This window comes from Taudactylus pleione, unplaced genomic scaffold (assembly GCF_031769625.1).
Source record: "Taudactylus pleione unplaced genomic scaffold, aTauple2 ptg000007l, whole genome shotgun sequence".
In the NCBI taxonomy this organism is placed as follows: Eukaryota; Metazoa; Chordata; class Amphibia; order Anura; family Myobatrachidae; genus Taudactylus; species Taudactylus pleione.
In genome coordinates this window covers 21,800,291-21,813,507 of record NW_028284410.1, presented here as the reverse complement: position 1 = coordinate 21,813,507, position 13,217 = coordinate 21,800,291, and the positions used below count along the sequence as shown (strand labels likewise).

The 13,217-nt window shown below is 46.0% G+C and overlaps 1 protein-coding gene across 1 annotated transcript in view; it reads left to right on the top strand.

Annotated features, from left to right (window-relative positions):
• Window positions 1–13,217, top strand: part of STPG1 (sperm tail PG-rich repeat containing 1) — a 101,477-nt gene that overhangs the window by 16,859 nt on the left and 71,401 nt on the right. The window contains exon 3 of the mRNA XM_088462533.1: window positions 737–858. Coding sequence (XP_088318659.1) covers window positions 737–858 — 122 coding nt within the window. The remainder of the gene's footprint in view (window positions 1–736; window positions 859–13,217) is intronic.

Below are 13,217 nucleotides of genomic sequence, written 5' to 3'. Positions count from 1 at the left end.
TATAACATACCGATTCACAGAGCCGTAACTAGACTTTTTGGTGCCCTGTGCCAGAGAGAGTATTGGCGCCCCCCTCCCCCATTTTTTAAATGGGGACATAAAATAGTGCACCTGAAAAAGGGTAATGACCTCATGGGGATGGGCCAGGGAAGATATAGGGGGAGGCCAGGAGATGCTGGGGATAAAAGAAGAGAAAGCTACAAGTGAGAATGATAATAAACAGGAAAAGTGACAGGCCCAAACAGCGCCCCCTGCCCTGCGGTGCCCTGTGCCATGGCACAGGTCGCACTACCCTAGTTACGGCCCTGCTGATTTCTTTTAGGAATGTCTGTGGCTAGGCACGAGAGCACAGTCTGCAGGTTCTAGTGATACCTGGGCTACACAGTATACATAAATGCAGAAGACGTCTGTGCATGATGAGCTACGAAGAGAGAACTAGTATTTACCATTGGGATTAGTAGCTATTTTACAAATTTATACCTTTTAATCCAAGAATTATCAGGTGTAATAATGCCCATTTTGGTCATGTATAGTAATCTGTGTCTGTTTGTAAAATGTTTGTTTCATTTTGTCAGGAAACATTATTTAGTAGCTTTTACTATTGTAAGGTAATGCATATCATAATCTCTTGCTTAATATATTTATATTATTTACATTTGATCTTATTTGTTCTTATTTGAGAGCTGTCCTTTTAATTCTATGACGTTTATTTCTGTTATTTCTTCTGGTCATTTAGGGTGCAAGATACCTACCACTCCTTCTTCCATTCCTACCAAATACCAGACTGTGTTTATCGCTGAATCAGAGAAGAAAGGTTTCAACTCTAGGTCATTGAGATTTTCCTACAGTCTGAACCAGGTATTTTTGAGATGCTTTTAATACTGACATGTTCATATTTGATATTTGAAAATATATGAAAAATCAACAGCAGTATAAATGTAGACCCCATGAACATTTTTAGGGGTATAACTAAAGGTGCCTATCCACTTGACTATTAAAATGAGCGATTGATCGATATTGTTCAATCGTTCGATAATCGTTTGCAGATTGTTTAAAAATTTGGGCCCTCATTCAGAGCCACTCGCTAGCGGCAGTACGCTCGTTCCGAGCGATGTTCGCACATCTGCGCATGCGTGCGGTTTTTAGTACGCATGCGCGAACCAGTCAGTGCGGCCGAAAATCATTTGTACGCAATATAGCGAGTGCCTGCTATTTTGAGTGACAGAATGAGGCGTATGTGGGTGGTAACAGGGGAAGGTGCTTAAAAACGGGGAGTGGAGATCCGATCGCAGGCGTGCTTAAAGGTCAAAACGGGCGTTTTATGGGTGTGCATAATTAATACAGCAGCGTCAATGACCACGTCACTTGGTTTTTTTTAACTCAGAACTGCTCGCAAAATAGCGGTTGAAAAAACCAACCACAAGAATAGCGAGCAGTTCATATCCTGTTCGATGTACTCGATTAATCTAATAAATAGCGGACATGACGTATGGTGCGAGCGGCCAGGGGGCGTTTTTATCAAATAAACGAGCGTATGTTTTGCTCGCTCGTTCAGACTTAGAGGTGTGAACAGACTGCAATGTGCGAACGGATCATTTGCATAGACACCCCTTGTTTTTGAACGAACGAACGCAAATAGCGAACGGCTCTGAATGAGGGCCTTGGTCTTTTAGACATCTATCATCGTGCAAACATGCTGACCAACCTGATGATAACGTCAGGTTCAGCATGTTTGCAGATGATTGATTGTGCCTACACTGAAAGACTGCTCGTTCAGTGAAGGCACATCACAGACTGACAAATGACTGCACGATTACAATGTCGTAATCGTGCAGTCTTTTGCCTGTCTTCTAGTGGATAGGCACCTTAATGCTGTACAAAGTGGTCCGGCAATTTGTCTGCAAAGTAAATAAATACAGATTGTCTCCCATATCCAAATATTCCGAAATACGGAATTTTTTTTGGCTTGACTGAGAAAATGAAACCTTTGATTTTTAATGGTTCAATGTATACAAACTTTGTCTAAGGCACAAATTATTACAAATATTGTATAAAATTACCTTCAGGCTGTGTGTATAGGGTGTTTATGAAACATAACTGAATTTTATGTATGTACACAAACTTTGTTTGAGCCACAAAAATATTGTATAAAATTACCTGCAGGCTGTGTGTATAAGGTATATATAAAACATAAAAGCATTCTGTGTGTATACTTGGGTCCCATTCCCAAGATATTTCATTATGATATGCAAATATTCCAAAATACGGAATGTTCCATTATCCAAAATACCCCTGGTCCCAAGCATTTTGGATATCGGAGACTCAACCTGTATGTTGGTTGAGGCAACAACACAATGATAGGCAGATGTCTACAAGGGTTAGCAATCAAAACCAGCAATTACATTTTGGATGGAACTAATATTTTGATTGATGTTTATAAAAAACATACACTATACAATTATCTGTCAGATATCTGTCCAATCTGATTGGTTGGGATGAAAATCTGGTAATGTATGGGAGCAAATGACAATCGATATATATGGTTTTAAACACTGGAAAACAGACAAACGATTGTTCAAATTGGTTACATTTGTTTTATTTAACCAATTTGTCTGAACGACCATTTTGTCTGTTTTCCAGTGTTTGTGAACAAATGTTCGATTGTCATTTGCTCCCATACATTACCAGGTTTTCATTCCAACCAGCCAGATTGGACAGATATCTGACAGATAATTGTATAGTGTATGCCCAGCATTAGTGAAGCAATTAATCCCATTTGCTAATTTTGTTAAGGTGTGATTTTGCACTAGCTTGCAGCTCTGAGCTCATCTATAACCTGATTGGACATAATGGAGGTACAGATGTGTCCTTACACATCTTTGCTGCAGTCATGCCAAAATGCCCCTCTTGGCGCACCATGTCCAGAGAGACTGCTAGCGCCGGGCGTCTTTATTGCAAAGTTGCAATGCATTGCAACTAGTACGCATCAGCAGACTGTGCTGATTAATTTGATATGTAACGCTTATTTTTGATATGCAACACTTCCAAATTCCATTGTGCTCATATACAGACTCAGGTGCACACAGATATACAAGTGTTGCATATCAAATTATTCAGCACAGTCTGCAGATGCATCCTAGTCATTGTGACAGTCATTTGACAAAAAAAGATGCTCAATACTAGCAGAGTAGCACAGGACCTGATGGCTCACCCACGCCAGGCAAGTCATAACTAAGATTACTATGGCGACAACACCTCATGAGTAGGGTAAAACTGCGTGGCGTATTGAGGCTAGATGTATGAGGACACATCTGTAAACTCTACTTTGCCCAGCAGTCAGTTAGCAAACCTCTCCAGCAGTATTACTGGGATTCAGGGCCTGATTCAGGTTGGTTGGCTAAGCTACGTTCACACGCACCCCGCACGATGCGAAAATATGCTAATGAATGCAATTGCACGGCAACCGCAGCTCTATACCAAGACGCCCACCACTGTATAAAGCCGCCCACTTCCCATGACATGCATCCGCAAGTCAGTGAAAACATCGGTAACATCGGAACCATCCGCACAGTTGTGGTTGACCTGACCCTAACGCACAAATTGCTAAACTTCCTGTCGCCATCTAGACTTCTGCCAGCGTCTGCAATCGCAGGGGCTTAATTATGCACGCCACTGTAACGGCGTATAAACACCCAGGCACGCCTTTATTTCTCTGACCACCACCCTCAAACGGTCAATTCCTGTCAATCACTGTGTGAAGACTCTGCGTGCTCAATGCGATCGCTTCCCGATCACAGTGGCTAGTTCGCGCAGAATGCAAACATCGGCTGGATCCAACTAGAATCAGACCCTCTGTTCACAACTTTGTTACTCTTGTTTTAAGGTGATAATCTGCTTATTTATCTCTTTTGTAAATTAAGCCTCTGTCGTGTTGGAGAAAATACAGAGGGCCTGATTTAGACCCGGTCGCAAGCGCTGAGCGCTTGCAACCGGGTCAATGTTTGCCCAATGGGCATGCGCACGACGGAGCCGGCTCCGACATGCGTGAGACCCGGCTAGCAACGGGTGCTCCGTCGCTCCGGGTCTCTCACCAAAGGGGGCGAGCTGTCGATGGTGATTGACAGCTTGCCCCGTTTGGTAGGTGGGCAGGGGGGGGGGGTGGCTGGCCAAACAGAGGCGTTTCCAAAGGAACGCCTACCGTTTGTGGGTGGCCCCACTGACATCACCAGTGATGTCTATTAGAGCCAGAAGCTTTCTGGGGCTTGCGGCCACGAGACCCTACCACAAGGGTCTTGTCGCAAGCCCGATGGTCTTGACCATCGCGACCATCATCCTGGTCACTTGCAATAGCTGTGGGTGGTCACCCACAGCTATGTGAGCGGCCAGGAGGCTGAACAAAAAAAAACGCCCTGATTCAGAGTGAGCGCTCTTTCAGAGCGTCCATCTCTGAATCAGGCCCAGAGTGCAAGAATGACCCAGTCTTCAATACTAAAATGGATAGATAAATATAATCAGCAGTAGTAACCTGTCCTTGGGGCATATTTATGAAATTATTGGGACTTGGTCTAAACAATTGTAATTTTTTATCACTGCATGTCGAGGCAACAAGAAATGAAGGATCACCAGCATATAACAATGTAACAATGTCACATGCAATGATCATCCCTGCGACGTGTAAGAAGTATAGTGATCGCTAATGCGATCTCTCTGCTTACTGGTCCCGACCCCGGCTGTGCTACTGCCGTGTGCAGTCATTGAACCACACATGTGTAAGCTTCTAGTGGCATAGAAATATTATAAACATCATTATACCACATCAAACCACAATACCCCCATTATATTGTACACAAGGAAACTCTGACGCTGAGGTTTTGGTTCTGAAAGTACCAAAAAAAATATACAATAAAATATAATATGGTTATATTTACCATAATGCAACATACTTGGAGTATTGTATTACTGAGCCTATTTACTTATATGTGAAAAGCCCTTTTCTCCTTCAAAAACAGGCTCTCACTAAGGGGGGTATTCAGTTAGCTGCAGGGTTTACCCCGAGACTAATTGTTGGCCAAAATCCCATGCCGAAAAATCGGGACTCGCGATTTGGTGTTTTTTCCACGGACTTTATCTCGCATCTCCGTGAGCTGCGAGGTTCAGTCTGACTGCGGGGACTCGCGCACGGGGTAATCCCCGCTAATTGAATAGCTCTGGAGCGTCAATTATTCTATTTGCATACCCCCCTATGTATTAAAGCAAGTGAAAGCTATTACTCCAGCAATAATTTTCCCTGGTTCTCTCTGCAAAGGCTAGGGAAGCCTATTTAACAAGGACAGTGGTGGTCCTCCTATCACTATAGTCACCTCTTGATGGGGGTAGCACAGGATCCGTATTATTATTATTTAAATAAAGCATTTTTTCCTAACGTAAATATAAATGAATAATATGTTTTAATGTACTTTTTAAATTTCTTTTTTTTTTTTACACTGAAAGTAGAACTGGAAGCTGAGAGACACAAATAATTGTAGAGCTTAATCCATATTGCCTCAAAAACATCAGTTTTTTTTCTGCATGATCTGCACCAAGCTGGGGTTTTGCTATACAGTATTTGTAATAGACAAAAAATGTAATGTAAATGTGTATTGTACATTAATTACCATCCCATCATGACTAGGATTATCTAAAAAATGCTGGACTACACTGGTTGCCTGTAATTATGGCTCAGGGACTTTAAAAGAGGGATGATCGATGGGTTTGGCAGGCACTTAAGTGTACCAAGTGAATTTGCTATGCTAATGTTTAATGATCAAGTGCAGTAGTGGATGGAAGCACATATTCCCAGATTGTAATATCTATGCAGTAATTTGAAATGCTAAGAAAACATGCAAGCAAATGCAAATCACTTGACTGCAAATTCCAATCTGTGATATGTGTTTTGAATGCACATGTAGAACCGTATCGTGATGTTGGATGAACTTTCCTGGCAGAGTTTCAGTGCAGTAATTTCCAGGCTACATCAACCTTTTGGTTTTCAGTGTGCTGGCTAAATTATAGTTAAGCACAGTGCACTAGTTCTACATAATATAATAAACGTCACTCCACTTCAATATGATGCATAAGCACAGAGCAGGGGCGGATCTAGACTCGTGCCTTAGGGGGGGCTGTGTGTGTGTGTACGTACGTACGTACGTACGTACGTACGTATATATATATATATATATATATATATATGTATCCTTAATGACCGCACCCCGTACTCCACCAGTCACTGGGAGGCTCGCTCGCTTAGGTTGTCTATCTCAGCTCCTCCTCCCACACAGACATGCCCCAGCAACTTACTTGTTCCTGATACCAGGGCCGTGGAAAGCCAGCTTGGGATAAGGAGAAGGGGTGTGGCCTGATTGTGGGAGGTGTGGACACGCCCACTTAGAAAAACAAACAAACCTTTTTGCTGCGTGGTGCAGCATGTCCCCGTGCTTCTCCGATCTGCGTGCACTGCATTAGGTAACCTGTCCTGACTCTGTGCAGATCACTTAATCCATGGCTGAAGGAGGCTGCCAGTACTGTGTACACAGTGGCTGTGTGTTAAGATCCGCCACTGACACAGGTTTATTTGTAATTAGCATTTTATCGGATCTGTGTGATCCTTTGTCAATCAATAATATTTATATCCCCCATATAACAATATCCACCCCACCATTGTAGTCATTAACCCCATATTGCATTATACTCATACCTGCTGCTAATGATCCCTCCTGCAGCATTATACCCCCACTCTTGAAGCCAAAGATCCCCCATGTGGCTTTTTCCTAATACTCCTCTAGAAAACTAATATATGGTAGTATCCTGTATATCTATATATTATTATTTATTTAATATATTGCAATAAATAATTTTTTAAACCAAATGCCACTCTGTCTGTATTATTTCAGGCATAGATTATAGCACTGCATTGAATGGAGTACGTATAGGTCCATATAGCATAGCATGAGTAGATATGTACAGAGGCCGTGAGAAATGTAGTCTGATAGGTTGGTCAGATATTTGAACATTTAGTTCACCTAGTAAAAAATAATTACGAAGTAGCAGAAAACATGCTCTCCAGGGAGTTGTCAGACTCCCTGGAGAGCATGTTTTCCGCTACTTCGTAATTATTTTTTTGATACATTGCATGGCAGGCAACATGTTAACCTAACAAGGTAGGCTGAATTACATATTAAGTGACTTTTCACCCACCAGCCACAGCATTAAAACCACCTTCCTAATATTGTGTAAAAGTGCCACCAAAACAGCATGACACCTATCTTCTTAAGGCAAACGACGCACATGCACACGGCTGTCCACTTGATGTAAAAGAAAATTTGATTTATCAGAACAGGCCAACTTTTTCTATTGCTCCATGGTCCAGTTCTGACGCTCACATGCCCATTGTAGGCACTTTCAGTGGTGGAAAGGGGTCTGTATGGGCATTTTGACCTGTATGCGGCTATGTAGCCTGTATGCAGCAAACTATGATGCTCTGTGTGTTCTGACACCTTTCTATTATAGCCAGCATTAAGTTTTTTTTGCAATTTGTGCTACGTCCAGATAGGCTAGCCTTTGCTCTCCATGCACATCAATGAGCCTTGGGCCCCGTGACCAAATTGTCAGTTCACCGGTTCTCCTTCCTTGGACCATTTTTGGTAGGGCACAAATAGAGATGGGTCTGAGTGTCTGGAGCCTGCCTCACACCCTACTCACTCCCCCCTCACTGCACTAAGCTTCAGTGTTTATTGATATAAATATCTTCTTTGTATTATTCTAATTGTTTTTATATCAAAACTCTTGAGTATGACAGGGACGGCTCTGCTTCCCCCTCCTGCCCTGATTGCATGTCCCTGGTAGGTACTAACCAGTGCATACCAGGAACGCCCCACAGAACCTGCCATTTTGGAGATGCTCTGACCCAGTCATCTAGCCATCACAATTTGGCTCTTGTCCACGATGTTCAGATCCTTACACCTGCCCTTTCTTCTTCAGGGTCAATGGGGTCCACAGCATATACATTGGGGTATGTGGTTTGAGTAATCCAGACACCAAACAGTTAAAACAAGCTCTCAGCTCCCAGGATGCACTGGGTCCTCCCCACATATACCCCGGCTACAGGCAGTCAGTTGTTCTGTTTGGTGCGAGAAGGCACCTTATTGACAGTGGGACTGCAATAAGGTCCCAGAGACAAGTTTTTTTTCTTTTTCTTCCTTTTGAGCAAGCGGCGCGTGCTGTGGATGGGGAACCGGAAGCAGCTAAGCGTCTGACAGGAGACACCCGGGTCGCTGCTCCAACTACCCCCGCCGGCGCTGCAACACTGGTGAAAAGCCAGTGATTTCGGCATGGGCACAAGGCCCTGGACTGCAACCGGGATGCATGGGGGGATGCAGGTAAGTTGGTGTTGGCGGCCGCTGACGCCGGTGCCACTTGGCGATCCGTCCTCCGGAGGTGAAGACTGGCCGGGGGAACGCTGTAGTGAGAAGCCAGGTAAGTCTGCCTCTCACACTAGACCACAGGGACTTGACGGATTCCTGACAGCCGGTGAGGGTCAGTGGCGGCGGCCATGTCAGTGAGCCAGGTGGGTCCATACAGCATAGGGGAGGTTCGCTCTCCCCCCAGCCCTCATGCTGGCCCTTCTAGGTTCCTGCGTCTGGATTGCACCTCCCAGCCTCCCTCTATATGAGTCGGCCAGAGATCACTCTCAGGTGCCCTCGGTGGCTGTGCACTCAGAAGGTTGGGTCAGTCTCCCTGTATGCCTCTCCCATGGTGACTGGTCATACAGAGCTCTGTATCCTACTAGGCCCGAGGCTTTTCGTAGTGAACTAAGAGCTTAACATGCCTAGACTCGTATAAGGGGATATATTATGCATTGCATGTGACTTTGAAAGCTGCTGTGTGTGGTACTGCCTTTTATGCCTTTATAACTGTCAGTCTGTTAACCTATCACTGCTGTTTCTCCTTCTAACCCTCTATGACAGGTGTGTGGGGTAGTTTGGGTGAAACATTGTCACGTGTGCTCAGAACTTTGCATAAAAAATCATTATGTCTAAAGAATCTGAAAGGCAGGTGGCGGAGGCCCCTGTGCTGGTGTCATGTTTGGCCTGCAAAGCGGGGTTATCACCACAGGATTTCATACAAAATGGATTATGTGGTCACTGTTTTAAGAAGTCACCACATCAGTCAAACTTACCACCTCTGGACAAGAGCCCCCGTGGGCTTCTTTTTCCCAGATCATGGCGCAGGTTGTGGACCGACTGGCAGCCCCACTGGCCCCAGTGTTGAGATATCCTCAGCAGCTGCAACCTGCTATGTTTATGCCCCCTATGCTTCCATCTTGGATGGACATGTATGAGCACTTTGGTCAGGGTATGGCCTCACATTCAGCAGCTTTTCAGGAACCGCTACAAGCATCTAGATCAGTACAGCCAAAGACCAGAAGGTGTTCAGTCTCGCATGCAGGCCAGGCCACAGACTTCGGTACGTCCTCTGATGAGGGTGAGGAGGCACATGATTCCTCTCAAGAATCTCTCGGGAGAGGATGGGGATCATTTTCTAGCAGCAGATGCCCCCTTTATTAATTAGGGCAGTCAAAGCTGTGTTGAGCATAGATGAGGGAGAACCACTGCAAAGAAAGGCTCCGATATTTAAGCGCCAGAGAGTGGTGAAGGCTGAATTTCCCAAATCTTATCGAAACTTATGGGGGAAGCATGGAATGCTCCGGATAAGAAGTTCCATCTTACTAAAAAGGTTGCGGCCTTATACCCATTTCCGTCAGAGCAGTGTGCTAAATGGGAAATTCCGCCGTCAGTAGATGCGCATGTGGCACATCTGGTAAGGAGTGCTACATTGCCCATACCATCTGTATCTTCTCTTAAGAATTCCACGGATAGGAGGCTTGAAGCCTGGCTCAAGGCAGTCTTCTCGCTATCAGGAGCGGCCACTCGCCCTTCTATGGCTACGGCTTGGGTTTCCAAAGCCATTGAAGAATGGATGAGGATACTGGCGGAATCTCTGCCAGAAATGTCCAAGGAACAGCTGGAGATTATTTCCTATGTCAAGGAGGCTGCATCGTATTTGGGAGAGGCAGCATTGGATGCTGATATATTATCTTCGAAAGCCTCGGCTGTCTCGATTGTGGCGCACAGAGCCCTGTGGTTAAGGGATTGGAAGGGTCCAAGAAGGCCTTAGAATCCCTTCCGTTTATGGGAGGTATTCTGTTTGGCACGGAACTGGACAAGATTGTGGCTACGGTGGCAACCTCTAAAGCGACTGGTCTGCCCTCAGCATCAGTTGCCAGACCTAAAGGGTCGTCCTTTCGGACCTTTCGGCCACAGGGGAAGGTTAGAGGTCAGTCCTCATCTAAAACCAGTTCTAGCAGAACACCGTTATCTAAGAAACCCTGGCCGAACAAATGTCTGGCGTCAAGGTCCCAGGATAAGCCTGCGGCCTGATGGGGCGGGCCTCCCCCTGGGGACCCCAGGGTAGGAGGCCGACTTCTTCAGTTTTCAGACACCTGGCATCTCATGACAACAGATGCTTGGGTTCGGGAAGTAGTCTCCCGGGGATACGCCCTGACATTCTGGAGAGGTCCTCCTCAGAGGTTCTTTTGCATAACTCAGGCAGTAGGTTCTGCAAAAGCCTTGGCCCTCCAACAGGCTATACAATCCCTGCTTATGTCAGGTGTGATTATCCTGGTTCCAGGGAATCAATTACGGAAAGGTTATTATTCCAACCTATTCTTGATTCAGAAGCCAAATGGGTCCTACCGGCCTATTTTGAACCTAAGGGGGCTCAACACATTTATTCGGGTGCCCAGGTTTCGTATGGAAATGCTGCGGTCGATTGTATTGGCAATGGAGCCGGGGGATTTCATGGTTTCCTTAGATATCCAGGATGCTTATCTGCCTATACCAGTTACACCATCTCACCAGCAGTTTCTGCGGTTTGCTGTGGGGCAGGAACACTTCCAGTTTCAGGCACTGCCTTTCGGTTTTATCAACAGCCCCTCGGGTGTTTACCAAGGTTATGGCAGTAATGATGGCATGTCTCGGGCACCAGGGCATCAGAATTCTGCCATACCTGGACAATCTCCTGTTAATGGGGGCAGTCTCCACAGGAGTTGCAGCATCATCTTGGACTGACAGTTTCCTGTCTACACAGTCACGGCTGGATTGTAAATTGAAAGAAGTCATCACTTTTTCCAGTGCAGCAGATGGTACATTTTGGGGCACGCCTGGACTCCTTGGCGCAGAGAATATATCTACCAGAGGACAAGATTGCGGCCATTCAGTTGCGGATACGCAGATTGCTTCACAACTGGCTGGTGTCTGTGAAGTCAGCAATGCAGGTGCTGGGGTCGATGGTGTCCACCTTTAAGCATGGTGGAATATGCCCAATTTCACTCCAGACCATTGCAGCAGTTGATCCTCTTGCTCTGGAACAGGGAGTACTGCTCAATAAAATCTCAGATGATTTGTCTCTCCAGAGGTTCGGTTGTCCCTGTCATGGTGGTTGCGGACGTGCCGTCTCAACCAGGGTCACCAATTTTGAATTCCAGATTGGGCACTCCTCACGACCGATGTCAGTCTTCATGGCTGGGGGGCGGTGACAGGTCAGCACACTTTTCAAGGAAGATGGACGAAGGCAGAGAGTCTTTTTTCCATAAATGTCCTAGAACTGATGGCAGTATTCAGGTCGCTGGTGCAGGCTCGGGGAATACTGAAGGGCAGGCCTGTACAGGTACAATCCGACAATGTCCCCACGGTGGCCTACCTCAATCATCAGGGAGGCACCTGGAGTCGAGGGGCCATTGCAGAAATATAAAAAATTATCGTCTGGGCAGAACGTCACCTTCCGGCAATATCAGCCTTGTTCATACCAGGGGTCCTAAATTGGGAAGCTGACTTCCTGAGTCAGCGGGATTTAAACGCCGGATAGTGGGCTCTTCATCCACAGGTATTTCAGAGCCTGGTGGACAGATGGGGTCTTCCAGAAATAGACATCATGGCCTCAAGGCACAACCACAGGGTGCCCAGGTACGGGTCCAGGACCAGGGATCCGATGTCCGAATTTGTAGATGCTCTCCAGTGAGGTGGAATTTCAAACTAGCGTATCTGTTTCCTTTGGCTCTTCTTCCCAGGGTCATCAGGAAGGTCAAGCAGAAAAGCGGTACGGTAATACTGATTGCGCCTGCTTGACCCAGACGCCATTGGTTCACCGATCTACAGAGTCTCTCCATAGACACTCCATGGCCCCTTCCTCTTCCTCAAGGTCCCTGCCTGTATCCGGATCTCCCTCGTCTGTCTTTGGCGGCATGGCTCTTGAGGCCTCCGTCTTAAAGACAAAGGGTTTTTCTGATTCTGTAATACAGACAATGTTGAGGGCATGAAAACCTTCCTCTGCCCGCATTTATTATAGAATTTGGCACTCATTTTTTCAGTGGTGTGAACTGAGAAGATATGACCCTAAAGTCTTTAGGGTCTCTCGAGTGACTTCTTCAGACTGGTTTAGAGCGAGGTCTCCGTCTGGCCTCCCTGATAGTGCAGGTCTCGGCACTTTCGGTTTGGTTTCAGCGGAGGATCGCCCCGCTGCCTGATGTAAGGACTTTTTTTCAGGGTGTTCTAAGGGTTCAGCCGCCCTTTGTTCCCCCGGTAGCCCCGTGGGATTTGACATTAGTTCTCAGGGCTTTACAGGCTCCGCCATTTGAACCCCTGAAATCAGTAGACCTCAAGTGGTTGATAGCAAAGACAATTTTTCTTCTGGCTATCGCCTCTGTCTGTAGCGTCTCTGATTTGGCAGTTCTTTCGGTCCGTTCTCCGTTTTTGATATTCCATCCGGATAGAGCGGTACTGCGTACTAAGGCAGGATACATTTCTAAAGTGGTATCGCGTTTTCATTTAAATGAAGAAATTGTGGCCCCAGCTTTTCAGACTTCAGGCCTTTCGGTAGGTGAGGCTTCTCTGGATGTTGTCCGTGCGCTACGTATTTATGTGGATCGCACCAACAGCTTGAGGAAGTCCGATTTTTGTGCTGTATGGCTGTCATAAGCGTGGCTGGCCAGCCAATAAGCAGACTCTGCCCAGATGGCTTCGTATGGCAATTTCTCAGGCATACACTCAGGCTGATTTGGTGGTGCCAGACTCGGTAACTGCACATTCTACACGGTCAGGGGGACATTCGTGGGCGGCTCGCTG